Consider the following 26,867-nt stretch of genomic DNA (forward strand, 5'->3'; position numbering starts at 1 on the left):
TCCCTGGCTGGCTGCCTCCAACTGTTGATTTTAGGATCCCATGTCTGCCTGTTGAGAAAGCGCTCGGGTGTCATAATCAGTGCCTGCCATGAACAGAGTTGTCAGTTGTTGTAACTGACAGCTCTGAGTACAAGATTTGCCACAGACAAAGCTAGGGGCTCAGGGGGCTTTTTAGACTGGTTTCATGGGCAGCATTTGCATACAAAAGATGGATTTGAGGAGATTAGATCGGTTCTAATCCTGGATTTGGAGTGTTGAATAACGGAGTCAAAGCTGCGATACTATTTTGTTTGGGTTGGAGTGGAGGCGTCATGTGCCCCACTATGACTGGAATCTGGGAACATTCCAAAACGCCTGTCCCGTGTTTTCGATTAGATCTTCCCTTCCCCTGGACAGTAAAACAAAAACAACGGACAAAAACACGAGACCTTTGAAAAGCTTGATACAATAATGGTAAAATCTTGACATGAGATGCTGAACCTGTGAATAAAGTTAAGAGTCAATTCTTAGTTCAGAATTAATCGTGTGTGAATTAAGGCCTCAGAGGGACCCCCTTTTGTGTTCATTATTTTAAAATGTAGTTTGCAATGATATCCTCTTTTGGATAGTAATGACTGGTGCTGGGGTTTCAGCAGCAGCTGAGACAAAATGTTTTGCTCTAGAAACAAAGTCACAAGGAAGGATAAAATACTTCAAGGAAGGATAAAATACTGTCGATCCACTGAGTCTGTGTGAAAGAAAAGTTTTTTTTGAGTTTTTTTTCCTTCATTTCATAGTATACCTTATCTGAAGTTTAGCATTAACAAAGAATTTCGGTTTCATAGAAAAACGATATATGCTTGTCATATAAAGAAAGAAACTTCCATTTACAAATCTGAGAAAACTGAGTTTGTGTCTTGGCAAAAGGAAAAAAAGGAAAGGGAAATGAATGGCTTTCAGCCCACTTCCTAATATTGACTTTGTGCGGATTCCTTGCTGCTGTTGGGCTTTGTTAAGAAATGGCCAACTCTTGTGAAGATGAGAGGCTGATCTTTTACAAGTCACTAGTAAAAGAAGAAATATAGCAAACGGAGATGTAATCCAACAATTTCCTTTGGACAGTTTTTTTATTAGGTCTGCCAAATATCCTAGCAGTTCTTTCTTTTCTTACATGTGGAAGATAGTTATTTAAATATAGTAGGCTATTAAAAGTAATTGAAGAGAATAAAGAACAGAATAAGATCTATTTGAATGATTACATTTATTTAGGAATTAGAAGAGTTACGTGTCTACTTATTCAAGATACTTAAATCGTTCTAAAGCCTACCAGAACCATTTCTTTTTAAGCACACCATTAAACTCACTTTGTGTGATACTGTACTGGTCAGCTTTCAATTTCACAAGATTTGTTATTCAGTACGTGTTGGCTGTGTCGTCATTCAGATCTCTGAGCTCTCTGGTTTTTCACTGTGGCAGAAATGTCCGAAAACCAGTGTTGTGTTTTTGTATGAAGAATAAGAGTGACTTCAATGAGACTTCCGTCACTAGATCTTAACAAAGTGTTCACATTTGTTAAGATTTATTCCTTCATTACATTTTTTTCAGGTAAGTTAATTGACAACAATGTCTCATTATAATATGATGAGCTGGAGAGCACTTTATATAGGAGGGAATGTTCTGGAACAATTTGTGCAAAGTCCCTCACTCAAGGAGACACCAGTATCGTTTCACCTGAGATTTGAACCCATGACCCTCTTGTTCTGAGTCCTAACCTCTACTCCACCCAGCAGCCTTCAAGGATGTAGTAGAGAACAAGAAAAAAAAACACCTTTAGTTTTTAAAAAATTTAAAGTGTGTATGTATTTTTAATAAGTACAACCTATTTTGTGTTGTGAAGCCTAGCTCATTTGCTTAGCAAATCTGCTGTTCTCAGTCCATTTCTCTTATTTGCATTATTCAATTTGAATTATTCAGTCTTAAGCAAAGTAACTTTAAAACATAAAATGATTTTGTCTAAATATGAGTTTGCTATCAGGCATTGCCTAGTATAATATATGCAATATGTGCTGATATTTATATTTTATATTTTTGTTTGGAATCATTCTTGAATTTACTGCTGAAGAGCTCTGCAATGTCTAAAACTTCACATCCAGCCCCTTAGGTTATTACACAGCTCCCCCTTATGGCTTTGTGTGAGAACTACAATCAGAGGTAACCGCAAGGGGTTGATCATTAAAATAGATTCGAAATTTATACAACCCGAGTGAAGGCACTAAATTATATAGCATACTACAACAGAATGATTGCCGTAGCTGTGCCCTGAGTGTTTTCTTTCGTATTAGACAAATATTTAAGAGTTTCTCTAAGGTTTTATTCAAGGAAAGTCTGAGTTAATGTTTCTGAGACGTATTCTAAGCGAACACTGTTGCATTGATTTTCACGGTATGGCTGTTCTGCCTGTATTATCAGAATAAGACCTTGTCTGCAGATGAGCGACCTTATTAGATATAATAGAGATGTGTTCCACTGTGCCTGGAGGCTGCTGTGGTGACAGCCCTGTTGCTGGTACTGTACATTGTTTATTGAGTCCCCGGAGGTACTGGAACAGACTTTATTCTGTGATTAGGAAGTCATCTGTTGCACATTTTCCAGAGCCATGTGCTGCACTGTCAAGCTTTAATAGAGTCAGGCAGGCTCATTTTCCCTCCGTCTCTTAAACCTGGGTTTTAGGGTTCGCTGTGGTGTTATTAAGTTGTTCCTCCAGGGTCACTGGCAACCTCAACAGTTTCATTTCAAGCCCAAAGACAACTTCATATTCCAGTGAAGACATTCGAGTAGGGATGGAAAAAAGTAAAAGAAAAACTAGGTTTCAGCTGTGGAGTCTTTTTCAGGTCTAGAAAACTTCACCTTAAGAACACTCCACAGCCAACCCTTAGTGCTTTATTGACTTGTCTTTAACTTTCAGCATGGAACTTTATTTGTTCCTTCATGTTACAGTATTCAACAAATGACTCCTGCTTTCTAATTGCACTCTATGCAGCTGCATTGCAGTGATTTTTAAACATGTCTACCCTGTGGTTTCTCTCAAGTATTGATTCTATCATTACTTTAGGAGTCTGGAGTGATTCTCCAGTGAGATATTGAACTTTCCTACTCTCGGTTTTCATACATTTTTATGTCACCTGACCAGACAGAAAAATGTAACATTTCCTGAATGTTTCCTTAAAACGGGCTTGGTAGAACTGCAAGATGGAGCTAAAATTCCTGTGTTGCCTTTTTCTAATTTACTTTAGGAATCGGAGAATTTGTTAAACTATTGCCTGGATCAATGTTTCTTGATCGAGTCTGGAGTGTCAGGCAGGCAACAGGGGTGATCAATGTTTAGATTGCTGCTGTAAATCTATGAGTCCACACTTTCAGAATTTCTCTGTATAAACAAGGTATTCTCAAGGGCTTCTTCAATGGCACTCCACCCAGTCCTCTCCAATGCAACACTTCCATGTTTCCAGCTCTTCAAATGTTATAGTCATGATTACCATTTTTTTTCAGCTGGTTGCACTTAAGCAATGTAATGCATTGGATTGAAACGATTGTGGTTTGAAAAGGCATGATGTACACTACAGGGAGAAATAATAACAGGCTTGTACTGGGATTTCAAATGCAACAGTCTGCCATCTAGTGCATCTAGCATCAAGTGTAAAACAACAGCAAACCATTACCCTATCAATATTAATACCTCCTAAGAGATACAAGTAGAGCACACTGAGTGAGGAAGAACAGTTCAATCAAAGGCTAGCTTCTGCATTTTGTGGGCATCAAACTATTTCTATGTTCCATTTTTAAGGATCTTTCTTATTTTGTGTTTTTCTCTGCATGAGAAGATGAAGAAAAAACATGTTTGTCTTTACCCAAAGTCTCCAGGTTACAGTAAGATAAGCAGTGCATTTCCACAGCAAAGCACTCATTTGACTGAATATTTGAATGGAGAAAAGGCACGACAGCTGTCCCAATGCCTGGAACAGAGACAGAATCCGACACATATTATTAAAATAAGGAATCAATGTTTCTAACCCGATGAAGATTTAAAAAAATGTATTGATCTTTTTATTGAGCTTTAACTAACAAGGAGTTTTTTAAAAAGGATTGTTCTTCACTTTTACACGTAGAAAGAGTGTTTTTATTAGGTTTAGTACATTTATTTTTACTATCTGCTAACGTAAATCTGTGAATGCAATGCTTTCAAAATTTGTAATACAAAACCAAAGTTAAAAAAACATCCCCTGACACATTTTGTTTCTTTGTCACTGGTCACATTTTGTTTAACATACACTGGAACCTCTTGACTTTTGTTAACATAAGCAAGTGCGAGAAGGATTTACATTGTTTTTCCAAAATAAATATTTGTACTACCCCACACATGCATGTTGAAACAGTTTCAAATGAAAAGAGTGTTTGATTTATAGTAATAGTGTTTGATTAAAAAAAACATTCACAAGTACCGTACGAGTCATGTCAAAGGATTATCAGACAGCTCAACTGCAGATCAGGCCTTCTCACATTCTCATGAAAAAACTTTGGAATAAAAAGCCTAAGATGCCCACTAGCTGTTTTGAACCTTTGTAGTTGTTGCAATCAAATTTTATTTCTGAAGAATTTCCATGTTTTGCTTTGCAGTTCAAGGTGGTGATGTACATATATGCATAAGCAAATAAATGCCAACAATCAAGTATGAAAAATAACATAAAATACAGAAAAAATATTTACAAATTGTGTTGTTTTAAAAATATTTACAGACTCTGGGTTTATTATTCATTGGGCATAGGCAAAGAATCTCTCAGCTTTGGTGTACTTAATTTTTAACCTGGTTTGTAGCAAAACCAGATCATTATCTACTCTCATGTCTTTCGTTCTAACAGCTGCCTAAATTGGTATGTAGACTTAAGTTTCAATCCTTTAAGTGTCAGATGAATCATGTCTGTGGAATAATTTCTGCCACAGAAAGATAGATTCCTGCTGTTATATTTTGATTGACTGATTGCTTGATTGTGTGTAAAAAGCTGATGTGGTTTTTCTGACACACATACTGTAGGCAATATGTCAGATTTTTTTAAACAAACGTCAACAATTGTCACACTGGAAATGCCATCTTATCTCATTTGTTCCTTCATTTTGACACTTGGACATACATCAGGTTTGTTACCCAAAGCAAACTGTATGGCTACTGATGGTAAAAATAGCACATTTGTTGTTAATGTGAAATACAAATACATTTTTTCAGCAATACGATTTTTAAATGTAGAAATCCTTTTAATTGAATTATTTTGAAATTTTAAATTCTCATATTTACAAGGTAGTAAATCTTTTCAGGCCACCAACCATTCTAACAACGTGTACTGTTTTTACATTTCCTTGGTCTGAGAGTCATTTTAAAAAGGAATTCTGGACCAGTTACTGTATTTGGAACTTGATGTTTGTTTAAACTTAAACAATTTTACATTACAAGTCATTACAGCAGTGGATAATACTACAGGTATAATAAGACTGGCTACAATACTGCAGTTCTTTTTACTTTATAATAAGACACTACAATTACCCTTTGTCTCAAGGGTAAGTAAACAACACCAATATTTTTATTTGCACTATATGAATTCTGAAAATTCTGTTTTCATATATGGCAAGTTGTGCAATGTTTATAATACAAATTAATGAAAAGGTTTTCTTAGACTTGTCTTAAAAATGTAAAGTACTTGTGCTCCAAGTCAAATAAAACAGACTACAGACTACTACAATTACTACAGACTACTACAATTGTGAATGAGCCCTTAAGTATTAGCTAGATTGGGAAGAGTATTTATATTTTAATGACAACACCAACCCCCTCCCCTCACACACGTACTGCCTTGTATGAATTAGGTTGTATTAATCCTTATGAGGATGAGAGTTTAATAGATATCCTAATAAAAACATGGTGATGCATTTTAGGTCTGCCCAATGAAAATTTAGTATCAGTATGTCTGACCAATGAAATTTTAGTATTAGTAAGTATAGATCTTGGGAGACATCAAAAGGGATGTAATGAAAGAAAAAAAAATAATTTTCATCACAATGTAAACACAAAACTTTACACTTTACATACTGCGGATCACGTCTGACACCCCTTATTGATTATTTGCCGGTGAGTTTAATGTTTTTTTTTTCATTTGACCATTTTTAATAACATTTTTACATTTAACAAGATATTTGTGTATATTTGACGTCTTTATTAATAGCAATGTATTCAAAGCGAAGATCTCCCAGCTGTACTTTGGAAAGAATACCAGCAGGGGGCGGAAAAGCGAGGAAAAAAAACAACCTCTCCCCAGGTGATGAAGTTCGATTGAAATTGATACCCTGCCACGAAATAAAAACAAAACGAAATGTTTTCTGTGCATGAAAAATGAATAGTGGTATTTGCAATCGATATTTGTTCCAAGTACAATGAAAAAACCCCCAACAATTTATCCTTTACACCTATTTTAACCATTTTAGTTTTTTACAACATCGATCAGCATGCTCAACAAATAGGCAGTAAAAATGATGATCCGCTGCTAAGATACCATTTGACTCAGATAAATGAGTGCCGCATAGTCTCAAAGTATAATATAATAAGTAGTTCCATTATGTTATAATTACGGTAGTTCCAGTAAGCGAGCGCGTCTACAACTCTCAGGCACACTATAAAAGTGCCTATTTTCATCTTAGAAAAAAAAAATAAAATAAAATAAATATTTTCATCTTAGAAATGTAAGAACGCCCAAGGATAAATCACTGATGTTATGAGTGTTGAATCTTTATGTAAATATATAAAGAGAGAGGTAGTATTTGAGGAAATACTCCCCCCTCCGTTTCTTTTTAAGTCATTAGAAGTAATTCTCTCCTTTTTTGCGTCTGTGAGTGGAGTATAGGCGATTGTTATTTGGGATTCTACAATAACTGGACTGCAATGCAATACTCTCTATAAAGCCTATTTCACACAAAAAACAACAACATTATACTGAAGAGTTACTGGGAAGGGTCTTCAGTACATCCGGAGTGAGAATAGCCTACTTCTTTAGAAGTGGGCCTTTTGAAACCCCCAAAACCACCGGTCCAATCAGAGAACAGCTGCTCTGTATAAGGAATCATCTTGCCTTCTTGAGAGCCTGAGCTGAGTGTGGGCTGCTAATCGGGAGCAAGCGCTTCCAAGTCGGCTGTTGCTGTAGAGCACAAATGTTTTACAGGGAGATCAGCTAGTCCCCACATCGACCGAGGTCAGGCAGAGAAACACAGCCTCATTGAGAACAAGGACAGCATCAGAGATCGGCTTTTCAGCCCTGTTGGGACAAAAGTTTAATTGGCATATCTTTTTTTTAACGTTTTTAATTAGCATCCTGTTGGCATGTGTTGAATCAAATGTCCTTCTTAACCTCAGGATATTCACCCTGACGTTTTATTTTGGTGCACAAAATTCCACATCGACCAGAGGTCCGAAATGGGCTTAAGACATTTGTCCCGTTTGTGTGTGGCAGTACCGCTCCTGCTGGCACTATCAGTCGCACAGGATACAAGCAGCGATGGAACAAAGGACGAAATTCCAGAGGGGGCTTCTACCTTGGCGTTCGTCTTTGATGTGACAGGATCCATGTATGACGACTTGGTGCAGGTTATTGAAGGCGCATCGAAGATTTTGGAGACATCACTGAGCAGACCAAAGAAGCCTTTATATAACTTTGCCCTGGTCCCTTTCCATGACCCAGGTAAGGGATAATATTCCTAGTTGTGCATAAATCAAACAATTAAAGTGATATTATGCACGCATTTTCATATAACGTTAAATACAGTTCACCAGACACCTATTATTAATATATTATTGTTGTTGTTGAAAATGGGATCAGTTTATAACAACGCCTGTTTTAAGTCTGTCCGAATTTATGTCTACATCCGTGGAGAGTCCAGCAGTAATATTTTCTGTACGTTTTACGAGCTGTCAAGGCTCTCCTAAAAACATAATCTATATTTTTTGTTTCCTGAGCTATTTAAATGTTTTATTACCCAAATGAAATCTATGTTAATCTTCGTGTGCGTGAATTAAACTACTGTGTTAGGAGCATACCGACCATAGAACCGTAGAACAGCTGTTTTCAATGTAAATTAAGTAAAATTGCAAAATAACCCACTAGTGTGCAAAATCACTTCTGCCTTCCTTAGAAAGCTAAGAGGCTAACAAACACCTTGACACTTTAAAAACTCTCGAATCTTTTGGTCTCTCGCTTATACTGTATTGTCTTTGCTTTGAATTTAGAACATAAATAATGATGTTACAGTATATGACTATGAAGTGACAATGCAAATACACTGAGAAATTACAAAACGGCTTCCTGTTACAGCTCCAGAAAATAAGGTGCAAGGTTTCTGTGCAATGTATTAAACGTATTAAATGTATTAATGTATTAAAAGCCAAGCAGGTGACAGTGTGGGTGGGGTCGTCGTGCCGTGTTTGTAAAGAATTACTTCGCAGGTAACTTAATTCCACCGGGTGCAGTACATTCACTTTCACTTCTGTTTACTGTATATACTATAGAGTCCACACCCTGACATTTTTCTTGTTTTATGTTTCTAATTGCGAGTACACATTATCACACAAATACCTTTCAGAAAGATCCTAATAATCATGGTGTTGCAGTACAGCAATGTAAAAATAACCGAAGTAATTTGCCAAATCATCTCACGCTTTAGAAGAAACAGTAATTTAATCTAATGCTACAGTCAGTCAGGTGCTAACCGAGGTCCCAGATACCTGGCCGTATTGTTGGAAGTTATTAAGGAATGCGCTGTATTGTAAACCGGAGAGCACAGTAAAGCAACAGCTGGAAAAGTGTGAGAAAGGTTTGCTGACGAATGGGCTGGAGCTTAACAGCAGGAAAGTGCGAGTCTGCGAGTCTTTAATTAGAAGACAAACAGGGGGAGGGATGCTCCTATCTATCCCACCTTCCCCAAAACAAAGACCTGGCTTGTTTCATGTCTTTGGTTTAGGGGAGGAGGAAAGGTGTTGTACAGAATTGCTTTGTGAACAGCAAATGCATGTCAGCAGAAGAAAGCAGCATGGTCACAGTCACATGGGATGCTCCTGTAAAACACTGCCTTTGCAGAATGGCATCATTACATCCGCTGCAGCACTGAAAAGACAGCTTGTCTCTTGAGAGTGTGTTCCAAATTGATTTTCCACCTTGGCTTAAGAGCCATTTGGAATTCCTTTCAAGATGCATGGTATCTGGTTATTACATCAAATAACTCTTAGCTGTAACTGAAGCTGGAGGTTTGCAGAAAGAAGAGGTGCTGCACAGGGCTCCTGTCCTTCAAAAAGGGTTATGAAGGAGTATTCCAGATGTGTAGCTTGTGTTACTATTATTATACTATGGTAGATTCCTTAAGCAGTTTTGAATGATTTAATTTGTGTTGAGTCTATAGTGTGCCAATGAAAACAAATTGTTTCAGAGAGGTATGCACAGTATATTCAAACATTTTAGAAATGTAAGTGTCTACAATAGCTTTGTACATGCTTGTCATTTTGGGAAGCATTGCAGAGTACAATTAAGTAGTGGTCTTTCTGAAGGTTAGGAGCCCGTACAGTAATGGAGTTTTTAAAAAGGTTTTTTTTTTGTTGAACTGGAGTGTTTGGTAATTCTGTAGCGCTTTCATAACAACACCTTCTCCATTTCAGACAAGAAACTGTCCATCGTGTATTACATTGTGCACTACCTTATTCTGTAATCACGGGTTGTGTCAGGCACCCAAAGTAAAGAGCAAAGTCCCTAATGGAGTGACTCAAACTTTTAAACATTCATTGTCACTTGAAATTCTGGTGTTCAAAGCCCTAAGGGGTGTAGATGGAACAGGCTTGATAATTTGTACACATTTTATACCAATCCATCCATGTACAAACCACTTTATCCAAAACACCCTGAACAGGATGCTGATCCATCGCAGGGCACATATACAATAGGCACAGACCGAGACACGCACCCACTTGTGCCAGAGCCATTTTTTCCAGAAGCCAATTAATCTACCTGTATGTCTTTGGACAGTGTGAGGAAATTGGAGCACCCGGAGGAAACTAATGCTAATATGGAGAGAACATGCAAACTCCATGCAGGTAGCAACCCAGGGTCCCAGCACTGAACACATTTATCTTATTAAATATAATTGATGTAATATAGTAATTGCAGTACAGGGGTCCATTAAATATTTCTCAAAGACAGAGTTGCTGAGCTAGCGTTGCCTTTCAATAATCTCTCTTACTCTATCAACAGAGATCAGTATCCAAGAAATGTAATTGTATGATTTTTACAAGAAGACACCAAAGTCATCCCTTTGTCCATTTTCAAGAACTTCTTAGTCCAATACACGGTCTTGGACATGAATGTCATTAAGCTTATTCATTGAAAACACATTGGTTAGACGAATAAATAGGATTGTTTTAATTTTTGTTTCATAGTAAAGAACCCTAACATTCCTTGTCAATCTATAAAACTATTCTTTAAAAAAATGTGTGCTCTAACTATATAGCTAAAAATAAGGTATAGAATTATTATAAGGCATTTTGTTGTTGTTAGAGTTTTTCTTTTAATGTGGTCCCAGTTTCCAAAGTTTTTAAATGTTGGTGAATTACATTAGGTTTCATCCCACACTGTGATAAGGAAGTGAAGCTTGTTTTATTTGGCTCTCCTTTAAAAAGGCACAAAACCACAAGTGTCCCATTTGCTTTCTAATCTCAATCAGTAAACACATGGAAAAACATTCAGGGTAGTGGAGTAACAATATGGAAACATCCGTTAGCTGGGAAAGCTTAATTCAGACTGTCAGATACTTGTGTGTATGGCATGTCTAATGTTAATATCCCAAACCAGAGGAACAGTTTATACATTTCTGAGAAAAGGGCAATTTAGTATTTCATCAAAGTTAAGCGCATCCAGAAATTCTAGCATTCGTTTTCGCAAGCAAGGGCACATCTCCTTTCTCCTGTAGCTGGTCATTACACAGCTGAAGTAAAATCAATGACATTCGCCCAACCACAGGAAGCACAAAGCAGCTGCTGCTATTATCATTACTGTTTGAAAATACACAGTCCCTTAAGGAAGATTACTGTATAAATAGGTTAAGTGGTGTTTCTTGGTGGGGTGGTGAAATTCTGCAATAATACAAAACCAGCCCAGAGGGGAGGTACTGCATGATCCTCGGGTAGTGATCACACATGGTACAGCTGGGTGGTAGACAGAATTCAGGGGGGAAACAGATGCTTACATGTAGGAAGAAATGGAGTCCTCAAAGCCTGGCTTGATGTCCTAAGTAAATAGAAGAGCTGTTAGCCTTAGAGAACATCAGCAAGAATAAATCATGAGTCTGTCATGAGATAACACATGGAAAAAGGTCCAGAGGACAAATGTGGAAACTACAATGCCCTCTAAAAGTTTTGGGACAGCAGAACTTTAATTTTTAGCCAGGCTATGCTTCACAGATGAGGTGGTATTCTTTGGAGCTATATCTGAAGTTCTATCATGCATAGTTCCTTTATTGACTTTAATAACCTTCCCATCACATTTCTAAAGGTTTATCTTGGTCTTGCCTGTCCATAAAACTTTTTTCCAAAAACATGGCTTGTCTTTGTATTTCCAAGCACATTCAAAAGAATGGTGGAGGTAATGTCATGGCACAGGCATGGGCATAGAATTGGCTCACTCATTTTTATTAATGGTATAACTAACGGTGGCAGCAGCACAATCCATCCTGAAGTCTACAGAAATATTTTGTATGTATAAATAGAAGAAAATGTTTTCATACTTATTGGGCTGTGCTTCAACAGTATGACAATGATTTGAAGGGGAACAGCAAGGCTATTTTTATATTATGGGTTAGAACGAATTAGCATTGATGAGTGCTTTTTAAACCACAATAAAAAGTAACATGTACACAGTAACTTGTAAAACCTCCAATTTACATGACAAAATAGACAATTTTTTCCTGGTATGCGCAGCACCATACTCTGCGATTCAGAACGAAGCAACAGACTTCCTGTGATGTGAATTGTAAACAAGCAAGATTGTGAATACCTCTGTTTTAATTCAATAGAAATATTGCTCTCGATTTCAAGACGGTTTTGCCCATAAAAACTACTTACTTGGTAACTCTGCATGGACATGACATTGGAAAATTTCTGCGGTGAAATGTCTGCTGCAAAACCTGTACTTATTTGCACATACATCGCATTACATTTGTCATTACAGCAACTAGTGAGCAGGAAGGGCTGGTTTAAGTCACAATTCTGGCATACTCTCACTCGTGCTCATGGCGAGACTAGTGTTTTGCGAAAACACGGGGACCATACAGTGCTTTCACAAAGTTTACAATCTTGTGCTTAATTCGAAATTGGTTAAATATTGCGATACCATCAATTAATTTATTTTGTTACCAGGATTTAATAACTGGTCTGAGAAATTGGGACTGTAATTCTCCTTTAAAACATATACTGTAGCTAATGCAACCAAAGAGTTCATCAAGGGGAAAAAAAAAGTGGAAAATCTTTTCAAAGTGGAGAGGCCAAGTCAATTTCCAGATTTAAATCTAATTGAGCATGCATTTTACAGACTGAAGAAGAAATTGAAGTCAGGCCACCCCTTGAATAGGCAGAACTCAAAGTGGCTGCAGCAACCAAATACTGACTTTTACAATCTGAAATTTGCTTCAAGTGAATGTGTCCCAACATGTATGGTCACTTGAAATTACAGGGTTGCCCACAAAGTATGATTTTTGTTCTAATATGTTCTCTTATATGCATGTAATTACCCAAAACAAAATGTAAATGGTTATGAGAGTAACCATATGGGAGTAGAATATGCTATTGAGGTCAATACCCTGTCTTCTGTCAAGAAATGGCTGATTGAAATCCTTGGAAATAGTTAGCCACTATCACCGAAAGCTACTTTTATCAAACAGCTGTTAGATACAATCCTTCCCAAGCCTCACAGGGCTGGAATTTACTGCAGATTTTATAACATTAAGCAGAGGGTGTTCACTTTGGATGGGATACACTAGCTCAGGTTAGCATGCTGCAAACACTGTGATGCTTATTTGCACACCTGGGTGGATTAGCACAATCAGAGTAAAGTACACTATCTTGCTCAAAGCTACAACAGTATTGCTTGCAAAACTTTGATCCTCTGGGGTCTTTCTCTGTGTGTTAATGGGTATTTCATATGTCTGTATTATTCTGTGTATGTGCGTGGGGTTAAAATCTGTTTAAAACCAAGGTAACATGGCAATGTATTTTGGCATTTAAAAAAAAATTCTGAGCTTCTCAGCGTTTTCCATCTTTCTGACTTGTTTTGTAGCTTGAGGTTGTGACTGTTACGCATTTCTGTTTAATAATAGTGAAGCTGAGTATTCAGGCAGGTAGTTAGAAATGTAGTGAGCGTTTAGGAAATTTCTCTAGTAATCTGTCATTCATAGTGCATCACATCTTTCAGTTCTTTAGCTAAAACCTCAAAGGATACTTTGTGGTTTTATGGTGAAACAAATATTTTGAAATGGGAGGGGTGGCAGTGATGGACGTCTTTTAAATCTGTGTGTCTTCAAAGGCTATGGATAGTGTAAATCTTTTTCAACTGTCAACGTGTCTAAATTACAAGGATCTAAGGGTTATCATGAACAAAGTAAGCCGTGATACCATGAAGCTGGAATTCCTGAGAAAACAAAAACTCTGTCTGTGCCATTCGCGTGCACAGTAATCATACTGTTTCTCATGTGACTTAGAGCATGCTTGGGTAACACAGTCTGTAATTTTGAACACGGTTCACTGTATTGTGGGTACCTGGGGCATCAAAAACATTTTAAATGTCATTTTCCTTTTATATGGTAGACCTTCAACTCAAATGAAACGAAAAATATATTATGTCATGTAGGAGATTCCCAAACAACTGATTAGTATTTGTAGTTGGTACTATCAAAGCAAGCTAGTCATTTACTGAACTGCATCAGGAATCAAAGGTGTAATCCTTATTCTGGATGATTATGTACCTAGGGATGAAGTTGGAGCACCGTGTGAACTGAAATGTATCAGATTTCCTGGTTTTTGGCCTTATGTTTATGATAGGATATTCAGTGCCTTTTATAGTGAAGTTTTACAAGTTTTTGAGGTCAAGCATCCTCTGAGGAAATAGCAGAGCTGTAATGAAGTCTAATACTGAAACTCAGGAGGAGTGCATGCTTGTGTGTGGACTCAGGGAGATTTTTAAGAGGAAAGTCCCAGCAAAATCACGTTAAGAAGATCACATTAATAATGACAAACACCTCTGCTTAAATCCACTGTGTCATGGGGTAGTTTATTAGAAACATGCCTGGTCTAAGTTCTGGGAATTCTTGGCTTAATTTAACATACAGTAGCACTCCATGGACATTTAAGCATATCCATTCCAGAAAAGCACTGGGAAAATACAGTGCCGTTCCAATCTCCGAACCAAGTCAGTGACAATTAAACATTTCAGAAGTTTCATGAACCACCATCATAACATCACATTCAATACTTGCTGATCCAACTCAGGGTCACGGTAGACAATAGCCTATACAGGGAAGTTTTGGGCACACCTTGGATGGAACTCCAGTCCATTACAAGTCTATTAGCCTTCGAGAACATCAGCAAGAATAAATCATGAGTCTGTCATGAGATAACACATGGAAAAAGGCCCAGAGGACACATGTGGAAACTACAGTGCCCTCCAAAAATTTTGGGACAGCAAAACTTTAATTTTTAGCCAGGCCATGCTTCACAGATGAGGTGGTATTCTTTGGAGCTATATCTGAAGTTCTATCATGTGTAGTTCCAGTCCATTACAAGGCTTTGGACTGTGACAGAAAACCAGAGCACCCAGAAGAAACCCCTGCAAACACAAGAAGACCCTGCTAGCTCTAAGCAGATAGCTCTCCAGGGCCCAGTCCCGTGAGACCGCCATGCGGAGAGAGGAGTTTACCAAGAGGTAACTTTAAAGGTGGAGATGGAATAGAGGAGTGATAATAATCCTGCTAAATGTGAAAGGAAGAGGGATGTGTGTATAAAATGTAGATCTTTAAAAAATTGTTAGGTATGATTATGATTTAAAACAGCGGGGAGAAAATCTTTATCCCTTAAGATGAAAGCATGTGATTCATATCTAGAAGAGCTTGCCTACAAACCAGGTTACTGCTTAATATGTGCCCTTGTCTTCTTTGGAGAAGTCTCATCGTTAATGAAAATTGAGCGAAGAAGGATGAAACATATCAAGATTAAATCCATGCTGTCTTTGACTGCTGCTGTCTTCAGCCGCTGATTTAGGATGATACAGCTTAAGGGAAACAAAGCAGTAACTGTCCCTTTAAGACCTTTTTGGAGATGTGTAATTGAGAATTGTCCCACCCGATTTCTTTCTATTTGCTGTATGCCTCCTCAGTGAGGCAATTTTACTGGCAAAACAAGATACCTAACAAGACACATGTCTAGACATTAGTTACGGAAGCATGTTTTATTTGAGTTCTGCACATAATGAGTTTTAAAATGATCTGTGGAAGATTCAGTCAGTGCATCAGAAAAACCTTAAGGCTCAAGTTTTTCATCAACTATGATATATTTTATTTATGCAGTAATAAGACCAAATAAAGACCAAATAAACCAAATAAGACACAATGCAGGTATTAGTGGGACCAGTAATGGATGATCCTCCTGCAGTCTGTGTGGGTCCATATGCCACAGTATGGTTATGGGGGCAATTGTTCTTCATGCTGCGAAAAGAAAGGCGCCTTCCTTCCAATGAGATGTAAAACTGAGGTTTCTGAATCTCCATGGTCATTAAAAATCCCAGGGTGTGTCTTGAAAAGAGTAGGGGTGTTAACCCCAGTGTCCTGCGGTGAGCATTCTAGCGTGCTTTGGCTGGCTGGTGGATGAAGTGGGAGTCCCCAGAAAAGTGCCATTTAAGTGTAAGAAATTTGTATTATTAAATGTGTAAAAATGTATTTCAAGCATGTGATCATGTATCACCAAATGATGTACCTGCTTATATTTATCTGAGATATTACCAGACTCCTGGGAGTTTTCAGTGAGGTCTGTAAGAAACACCCCACTCTTCTGTAAACTCTCCTAAGAGGCAACATGGAGCATACACAGATTGTGTAAAACAGCATGAGGCTAAGACACGGGGCATGTTGGAGTACAGTGTCCACAATCCCTTCTTCACCCCATGGAGAATCACTGGTGTGCAAGATTGATTTACGATTGGTGATTCATAGTTGGGATGGTGTAGAATAATGTCTGTTCCATATTGAAAAGGCAGAGGATACTTGTACAATATATTTTTTTTCCATAATTAGACCAGAGTCAGCACTCGTTCTCCACCTGGAGTGCAGCCTAGTTGAAGTGTATTTCAAATCTTTTTATTTTTCATGTAGGTTAGAGTCCAGAGAGTCGGAAACTCCCTTGAGGTCATAGCTCTCACTTGCCAGAGTCCTGGCATATTGTTTAAATTATCGCCGCGGCCCAGAGGAAGCCATTGTAATTTTCATGGCTCAGACTCTGTAGTGTTTTCTTGAACTGGGGCTCGGAATCCCAGGGGAGACTGCATATTGCTGAAACATTTCCTGAGCACTCCAAAGCTAGTTCATTGGCATGTCTGCGGCTGTTTTTTTTTTTAACAGAGAGTGGAGGCTTTGTATGAGTGAATTTTGAGGACAAGGGCACAGGCCATTGAATCGCAAAGGCTGTGATGCATTTCTGTTGCCCAAACATGGGTTTTCTGTCAACAGCTGTCCATTTTGTGTCAGAGGTCAGCTCTTCAGTTTGCCAAAGGAAGTAGCTGTTTGCATGACCTGGCCAGTACTGTCCAATAGGCCAGGCACCCTTGCAGATTTGTAATTTCTGCATAATTACACTTTGTTTTCATTATGGAGTACAAAAGCAGAGTCAGTCAAAGCAGTCTTGGGTCTGGGGTTTGATAACAGGCTGTGGCATCGTGCGAGTAGAGTTCTGTGGGTTTTCTTTGGGTTCTCCTGTTTCGTCCCACCTCTCAAAGACGTGCAGGTTAAGTTAAATTGGCTATTTTATATTCTTACTCTCCGGTCACCACTAGCTGACCAAATGTGCCATCTTCTGGCCTTTCATGGGTTAGGGATAGAGGAAGACATACACATGAAAAGGAAATTGATGTTTTTGGATAACGTTAGTGAGGGAGAAATACAAACTCTGAAGCACAGTTGTGAATATTTAAATAGTAGTTCACATCTTGGATCGTGACTAATATGAAGTTCCAAGCTCTCTCTTTCCGTTCAGTGCCATTGAGGTGGTGTGCTGGTATTGAATATATCATAGCAGTCTGAATACAGAGACACTAATTAAGATGAATTGTGAGCTGAGAGTTTTGAATGCTAGTTTTTCGTACTGCTTTGATAAACCCTTTCATTAAGATATAACATTCCATGATGTGCTTTGCTGTAATATTCTTCCCAGGCCCATTATTTTCTAACTTGCAGCAAGAGCTCTGTCATATTTTTCTTTTTCCCATTATCAGAACCTTATTTTCAGGTGAAAATATTTTAGCCAATCCTTTGAAGCAGTGATTTAATTATTTCACATTATAAGGCTATGTACATAGACATATACATTATATAAACAAAATTTGTTAGTGTTCTTAGGCTTCATGTGAAGTTAATTATCTGTTTAGAAAGTGTATCTGAGTAACTCCTCGTTTTCCTGATGTGCCAGTGCAAAGCGTGGAGCTGGAGAACCTATCCCAGTGATGGCCGTAATGCATACTGTTCACTTGTGGTCTCCCCTTACTTAAAAGCAAGAGAAAATGAGGGGGCCTGCGCACAGACCAGTCCAACAGTAATAGTTTGGTAAAAGTTAAGTATTAATCAAGGCAGACTTTTAAGATGCCGAGACAGACACAGCTTCAGGCCATGCGGTGGCTGCTTTGGATTTCCATATAAGCACTAAAGACTGGGGAAATCGCTCACTGGTGCTGCTGCTTTCAAGACTAAACAGGACTTTAATAAGTAGTTTCCAGTGTCAAGTAGAGCATGAAAGGAAATGTGGATTTTTTGTGCTTTTCCATTAGACAACAATGTTGTGGAAGACTGCATTGGGTCCATTGGTGTGTTTAGTAACTCACAGAGAGATCTATTGAACGGCACCTGACTAATTCTCACACAACAACACCTGCTGCTGATGCTCGGAAGCTGTGTTGCTAAAGGTTTAAAACAGTGTTTTATAATATCAGGCACATTCTACCTTTTGGAAAAATGTCCTTAATCTGTTTTATTTTGGTGTGCTTCTCTTCATGCTGTAAAAGTGCACAAAACCACTGGTCAATTGTAATCTCTTTAATCTGCTTTGTCAGCTGGGCAGCACGGTGGTGCACCCTGGGTTCAATTCTGGTCCTGGAGTGCTGTCTGCATGGAGTTTGTATGTTCTCCTGTGTTTGTGGGGGTTTCCTCCAGGTGCTCCGGTTTCCTCCCACGGTCCAAAGCTATACTGGTAGGTTAATTGGCTTCTGGGAAAATCAGTCATGTTGTAAGCGTGTGAGTGCATGCGTGTTTGTGTGTCTACCCTGCGATGGACTGGTATCGCGTTCAGGATTTACCCTGCCTTGTGCCCGTTGCTTGCTGGGATAGGTGCCAGTTCCCCTGTGACCCTGAATTGGATGAAGCAGTAAGAAAATGGATTGGATGCTTTGTCAAATAAGGTTTTCATGCAGGTGTATTGTGCTGCCTTTATGATGAGTGACAAATCAGCATTGTGGTCAGCATCAGTATTAAATAATTAATCAGTAATTAATACTAAATGCAAACTTTGTGCTTTATGCGTTCCCTCTTTGTTTAACTGTTGCACTGTGGTCCATCTTCTGGTCTCTCTTCTGATGTCTCATTTAATCTCCCATTAATTTGTTGTTATATAAAGCTTATGAAGTTAAAATTCCTCTGTTGTTGATTTACACTCTGACACATGGTGTGTGTTTCTTTTAGAATTTTGCCTCACTTCGAGATTTTGTGTATTTCTCCAAAAACTGACAATGTTAATTTCTTTGTCTTTTGGTTGTGTTTGTAATTGACGTTGTTTGGTATTTTTCACTATGTGATACTCTTCACATTAATTGGACTCAGAGGACAACTTAACATAAAAGCATATGCAAAACAAAGCATCCACACAGAAGTTTTTAATTTTAATTTGCTGTCTTTTAAAGTTTTGGAGCCAGTATATCTGCCAAACCTGCTTAGGATTTGCCTTACTTTTCAGTGTGCAACATGGAGGTTTTGTTTGTAATTGCTTACATCTGCCCTCTTGGCTTGTTTGCTGAGGTTGTTTTTATTCTGCATGTATTAATCGGTGAATCAAAGGATGCATTTGATCAGTTCTGTCTTTGTTTTTTAGAGATCAGTCTCATCATGATCTCCAAACAGAATTCCCTTCACAAGATGTTGTCTTTGGACTCAAGAGACTATTTTGGTACAGTAAACTTGAAGGAGACCAGAGTATCCTCCTCCTGTCTCGGTGAAGGCACACTAAAACTCATTTTAAAAACAGGCATACCCTAACTATTTTATTCTTCAATTTGAATTTGGACTTTTTGGACCGATTTGACATTGGTCTTGGAAACCACTTAATGGTTCAGACATCTTTGGAACAGTCAATGATAGAGGTGATAAAACTTTCTAGAAATCCTTTGTTTTGAGTTAATCATGGATATATAGATAGGTAGAATCATGCTTTGTAAAAAAATCTATTTTACAGACACTTTAATGATGAGCAAGAATGATGACAAGTAAATAGATTTTTATTATTTCTTATAATGTTCAGGAGGCTCATGGTAATAGAAAATGCATTATCATCAAAGAGAAATCCCTGTTGTTGCTTATTCATCTTAAGCTGGCATTTCTAATTTTGAATTAGCCACTAGTATCTCTGAATACAATTTTCACACCTTTCATGCAAAATGTAATATTTCTACACAACTGTTCTCATTGTTTATTGCATGGTTCCAAACACAGAAATACATTTGTACCTTTTAATGAGTTTAACAGTTATTGGGAACTTTTTGTAGGAGTGACATAATTACTAGTCACTACTCAATAGTAAGTGCTGTCAATTTTTAGATTATTTTTGCCTATTCAATATATATCGTAAATTATAAAAGTTGTGAAGGCTACATATGATGTGTCTTTTAATATGAGAGACCTATGCTCTTTTACAGAAATGAAGCATACTTATCTTTATTGTCTCTGCAGTTTTGTAATCGATTTCGATTGTATGCACAAACCTAGTTTTTGTGCTTCAGCGTTTGTGTGTACATCCGCTATTCACAGACTGTTAAAATAATTCCATTAAGTTTAGTCAGGCTCTTTAACAGACGTTCACTCATCCAAGTATGAAGTTTTTCATGTTGCATAAACATCTGTATTGCCAACATCTGCATTTGTTTATTATCAAGGAAAATCTAAGTTGAGCTTTAGCCTAGCATTCTTTGGGATTCATATCACAGGATTTCTGCAAACACTACATGACTTTAGGTTGTTATTAATAGGTAGATGGCATGGTGTGGTAGTATTTTTAAGGACTGACAATGAAGAATTGCTCTTTTTTGACCAGTGGGACAAAGTAAATGGGGCACAGATATTGAGTTCTTTATTTAGAGTTTATTTACTAAGATATTGAGTTTTATTTATTCATATATAGACAAGTTCAATACTTCATGACCTTTAACATTGTAATAATGCAATGAAGTAAGATAGCTGTAATTAGTTTAATGATGAAAAACCGATGCATCAAAACCTACCTCATGAATTTAAAAAAGTCTGAAAAATGTTAACATTATGTTTGTCAGCATACGTGAGCAGTTTAACTGTTAAAGTTTAGTTCGTTAGGTCAATGTTCAATGTTACTTTTGTATTTATAAAAACTGCAACTAAAGAAGATATAAAGACAGTAGTTGTGATCCCTCTGAGAGATCACAAAATGTTGTGCTTTTAAGTACTGAACAAAGCAAGAATTCTGAATCTGACTGTTGAGAATATACTGTTGGTATATTCTTTCACATTATGTGGCGATACTTATACAGGCCTTCTGTAGCCTGTTTTCTTTTACATGTTTAAGTGTCAAATAAACCTCATCTTGTTACCGTTACACCCTGCCTGCTTGCTGACTCTGCAGCTCACCTTACATAATAGGTCGAAGCACAGGATGAAGCTCCAAGCTGTGTTGAGCCATTCCTTGTGGGTTTTACTAGGTTGTAGTTTAGTGATGGTGGCCTGAAGGATCTTAGAATCATCCTTCCTCATGAAGACCTGAGAGATAGAGCATAGCTCAGCAGTCATGGTCAGACCAGTCATTTGTACACAATTAGAAACAGTCTCCACTTGAAGAAACAGGCCCCAGGGCATACCATGACTGAGCCGAAATGAATATTATATTATAATATCATGGCATACCATGAATGAGCCTGCTTCATTTCCTCGTTACTGATCCCCACCTTCTCTGGTAGTCAAGGAGAACCCATTAGCTCTCTTCCCATAATGCAGTTCTTTTTATTCAGGTTTTGTTCACAACTAGAAGTTCATACTGATGATGGTAAAAGGATATTTATGAGCTAAACAGAGCATCCCCACCTGAGTTTTTTTTTTGCTCTTCCTACTCAGAAAGATCTTAAAGTATGAAGGTCTCGGAGACTTTGCAAATCCTAATATCATGTGTGTACTGTATATGGGTGAATTCAGTAAATCATGGTGACTTGGTAGGTAGTTGGTATACTCCAGCTGAAGAAATCTACATGTCAGCTCTTCCCTGACTGAGACTTAATGGCTTTAAAGCAGCGTTCCTTAGAAGGAAGCTCACTGTGTGGCCATTAGATCTCCACTAACCCTTGGAGAAGGGCTGAATTGCATAACATCTCATGACTGTTATTTAAAGCTGCAATTTTGATTGCCTGCAATCTGAAGCCTTAAAATGTTTAGCTCTAGAAACACTGGTTTTTACAATCATCAACCCCACAAAATAAAGTCGGATGAAGCAGACAAATTGAAAATTGTTAACAAATCTTCTAACCTTTTCAGAAAGTTTTCCATTACAGTAAAGAAACAATAAACGGCATTTTGAAATACTTGAAACCATTCTGGTGAGGTCCCTGTGCTTTTCAGTAAAATCCCAGCAATTAGTGGTTGATGAAGTCAGAGAACAAAAAGCACTTGAACTTGTAACAAACACGACATCCTTGGTCACATTAATCTCTTTAAGGATTTTAATTAAGCCAGTTTCTCCTGGTGCCTGCCTAATTAACTGAAGGATTTCTTAAGTTATTGGACATGAGTTGAAGTGTGTCTTCTTTGATCCTGGGAAGAAGCCTTTAGTTTCTTGAAATACACTTTATATTTCTGTTACATGGCCCATGTGTGTCTTGTATGTTAATATTTACTTTTATTTATTGCAGTTTATTTTAGGAGGACTTGGGAACTGCAAAGTGTCCAGGCATTGTTTGAGTTTTATTACTGGTTAGTACAGTATTAAATCACTCAGATTGTTTTTGAGGCCAAGCTTCAGCTGTTACCAAAAAGCAGAAAAAGATCTACAGTGATTCTGATCACTGCATGTCTGTGTTTGCCTCTACTGTTACATGTCATGTCTGTATGTTAAAAGTAATGACAGTGGCAACTCAGACTTTGCTGAAGTCTTGAATCTACAGCTTTGTGTCTGGCTAGGCTGCGGTATTAGCTGGCTGAAAAGCTCTTTGGGGCATTGGGGCTCCTCTGTTCAAGGAAGCTCTTTTTCACTGTAGTACAAAGGTAACATTTCAGTTTTAAATGAATTTCACACAAAATATTTTTTGAACATCAAGAACTGACAGTCAGTTGACTGGCCAACTTTAGTTCCTCCTCCTTAGTTCGTGTTCATGTACAACACCAGGTGTTTCATGAACCCTGAATTTTGGTTCATGAAAAAAACAATAAGAAAATGTATTAAGGAATATTTATCGAACAGATGGGCATAAGAAATTTGGACTTACCCTGCTAGGCTGAAAAGCTAACCCCACCTGGCTTATTAAGAGAAGTAAATAAGCAAGGGGTAGGTACAAAGTTGGGGGGTGGAGAAGGGATGCAAAAAGACAAATGCCTGCAAGAGAGAGAGCTTACTGTAGTATGTATAGTTTTACAGGAAGTGACATCATGGAGAATTACTAAAGTAGCAGACTGATGGAGACCTTGGTTGTTGTCATCCCTCCCAAACTTTGTTACAAACTCCATTAGTAGATAAGCAACTGATAACTACAAATGGGTAATTGTGGGTCATAAATTGTCCCACAATCCGTTTGTTTTGCACAAAAAGGAACAACTGGTTCTTATGGCCATTTTCATAGCAAAATATTTTTTTTGCACAGTAAGAGAGCCCATCTGTTGGTTAATAAAGTATGACTGTTATAGACTTATCTGAATGAGACGGTTTAGTGAATGGTGGGGTACCATTCGTTAGGTAATGTTTTGATATTGACTGCAGCATTGACTCACATCTTTGTGTGGATGAAAACCATTCATGTCTCTCCTCATTCCATCTGGCCATCTGGTAGGAATCAACAGTACCTCTTATACAGTTCCTTAGTATCCTATCTCATCTGAACAGAATGTGTGCCACCGAAGACTTGATTGTTTGCTCTATGGCAAGTGCATGTAAACAGCATTTGTATATCGCCGTGTACTGGGTGACCTCTGGGTTCTTTTCAGTGAAATTAACCAGAGCTCTTCCTGTGGGAAAGTTAATGGTCCTGTGTAAGATTTCTGCACCACAGCACAGACCTCATCTATAGCACTACAGACTGTACCCCGCACCAGTTCTTCAATTCATTAGCTCCCTGTCTAAAAAAAAACAACAACTTTTGTATAGGCTACATAATCGGCAAAAAAGGCATATCACATTGTGCAGACAGAGGTAATTGTATAAACACATAAAGAATGTGAGCATGCACTGCATTCTAAATTTTACGTCATGCTTGTAATGATTAATTGCACTGTCACAGCTCTGTGCATAAGACAGAATCGGGTAATTGCTTTGAGAAAACAACTTGGGACCTTTTCAGTCGGTGGTAAAGATATCAACCTGCCACTTGGGATGTGGTTAGGAGTACTTAAGATTATTAAGTGTACTTTAATTTTAAGTGGTATTAGTTTGGTTTATGAGCATTTTTTGAGTTGTATTAGATTAGTCATTATAAAATGTTATGAGTTGTTTTCCACATAAGAGCTCAGTGAATTGTGGGCTGGCTGCCAGACCCTAGTATCTGTGATTTTCAAATTGGTCATGAAGCTGAACTCCATTGAATTTGGATTTTGTAACATTTTCAGCTGGTTTGATTAGAATTTTCTTTGTAAAAGTAAATTATGCTTAGAATATCATTCCTTCACATCTAATTTGTAACGCCTGCTTGAACTCCTAATTAAGATTAAGTTCCTTGAGCCCAAGAGTACTGGAAACATAGTATCACAAAACAGATGTTAGCCTTCTCTATATGCAGTATGGCAAGTAAAACTACATTAGAGATAAAAGTAAGTGTTCACATTTAATCTGGAAAATGATCATATAAAAATTATTTAAGAATTAAGATCACTTTATGGGCCATATACTATTCTTGTATTAGGAATTTTTCATTTCGCATACCCCAACTTGCTCTCCATGAGATACACAGAAAAGGGAGAGAAGCTGGGGGTCAGAGCGCAGGGTCAGCAATTTTTTACAGCGCCCCTGGAGCAGTTGGGTTAAGGGCCTTTCTCAGGGGCCCAACTGAGTAGGATTCCTCTGCTGGCCGCAGGATACAAACCGGCAACCTTCCAGCCACAGGCGCAGATCCTTAGCCACAGAGCCACCTTAAAAGCCGAGTTCAGTATCTTCATGTGTGTTAAAAAAACACACTTGCTAAATGTAAGTTAGAGATTTTTTTTATGATTTTAGCACATTTCCCCCAACAGTGCTGTTCCGGTTAGTGTGATAAGTGAGAGGAGAATGAACTTGTGTTCTCTAATGGAATTTAAGCCATGTTCCTTTCACTGGCTGCAGGCCCGTGAATTCTTTTTAGTCACCAGATTAAAAATTGTGTTTATGTTTATGCATCGTTTTCCTACACGTTGCACTTTTGGGCCTTGGTTTGTTTATTTGTTTTGGAGTATTACAAGAGGGAACAAGAAAAAACCTCAAGAAAATCACAGAAGACTTGGTTTCTGTCTTCAGGTGTAGAGTGCATGAGGCGGACATTGAGTAGCAGTGGCACTTCATGGTTTCTCTTGTGGACTTCACACGTCACCAGTTGTTAATCTTATATTCTTATTCTTATAATCTTGCTTGACCAGCAAGATGTGGGGAAGATGCTGTTTGCTGGGGAGCATAATAGTATCAGGTCTGTAACAAGCACATTCTAGAAAGCTTTTTTTTTCTCCTCACATTTTTGTGATAGTACAATATGAATTGTAATTATGTGCTAATTGTGGGGATACACTCAGTTCACATTTGTCTACATACCATCCCTCCGAACAAAATGAACCTTTTGTAATGCAGTCTTTCCAACTCTTACATAACACTTACCATTGTTTTGTCCCATTCCACAGCCATTCAGACCGATGAAATCAAGTTAAAAGAGGCAGACAGAGTAGCAAAAGAGGCTCTTGATTTTATATGTTTTTTGTCACATTTGTCTTTCGAAAGACTTCAGCAGGTGTCTGCCAGTTCAGTTTTAGGCTATGAAATTTACTGACTACGGTTGCCATGGGTAATTAGTCACAGAACAAATGTTATGGATATGAGATTGTTTTATATGTGGTAAACCCTGTTTCTTCCTTGGTAATTGAAGTTTATGCCCCATTGCTTATGTTTTAAATTTGAAGTACTAATTTAATGAACATGTGAGAAGAGAGAAGAACTCAGTGAATTAGGCTTCTTGCCAATTCTCTATTGGATGTGAAAGTGACATACAGTACAGTATTAGTATCTCACAGAAAGTGACATATACAGTATGTACATATCCTCATATGAGGATGAATGTTTGAATAGAGAAGGCGATTTACAATGTACATGGCATAGAATAAAATGTGAATAATTTGTAGTGTAAAATGTGAAAATGTAGTAAAAGAGAATTTGAAAAATGCTGAAATTATTGAATGTGTTTATTTAAAAGTCCCTCAATTAGTTAAGTGCTTAGAATCTTAGAATATTACCTTATGGCAATGTAGAAATCTCTTTAATTGGGAATTCCTGTCTGAATCAATGCAAATGGCGTGATTAATATGTTTTCACCAGTCATTTGAAAACCAAGTTGACACAATTCACCTTCTTGGACTTACTTTAATGAGTCATTTATGGAGTGCTATAATTACACATTCTGAGGGGCAGCACTTTTGCCTGTGGGGGTAAAAAAATGAAAACAAATGTTCTGGGCTGTTAATGTGATTGCTCCAACAGCATGTAAACTCTCCTGCTAATGGTACAGGGTAAGCTAGATACAGTATTTGTTTCCCAGATTATTCCTCTGTGTGGAGCTGGATGAGGGTTGTAGGCTGAGTCTTTTCTTTTGGAGGAATTTCCTGAAATTTTACTTTCTGGAAATTGACCTTTTCAACCAGTCTCATGGAATAAATAATAATAGTAATAAGACCTTTTTGTTTTTGGGACTGGAATTCCCTTGTATCCACTCTCTAGGGTACAAATACATAAATAATTCCCAGCATTTACATTAAATTTGCATTCATTTAAAAACCAAAGATAATAGAGTGCTGAAGACTCTTCCCTTCCATCTGAATTAAGATACTGTAATAGTCCTGGCCATGAGATA

General features: G+C 37.7%; 1 protein-coding gene across 1 annotated transcript in view; it reads left to right on the top strand.

Annotated features, from left to right (window-relative positions):
• Positions 1–7,489: 7,489 nt before the first annotated feature.
• Positions 7,490–26,867, top strand: part of hmcn1 (hemicentin 1) — a 113,157-nt gene continuing 93,779 nt past the window's right edge. The window contains exon 1 of the mRNA XM_088927975.1: positions 7,490–7,754. Within this exon, the coding sequence (XP_088784101.1) occupies positions 7,490–7,754 (265 nt within the window). The remainder of the gene's footprint in view (positions 7,755–26,867) is intronic.

This window comes from Atractosteus spatula, chromosome 11 (assembly GCF_055471065.1).
Source record: "Atractosteus spatula isolate fAtrSpa1 chromosome 11, fAtrSpa1.hap1, whole genome shotgun sequence".
Classification (NCBI taxonomy): Eukaryota; Metazoa; Chordata; class Actinopteri; order Semionotiformes; family Lepisosteidae; genus Atractosteus; species Atractosteus spatula.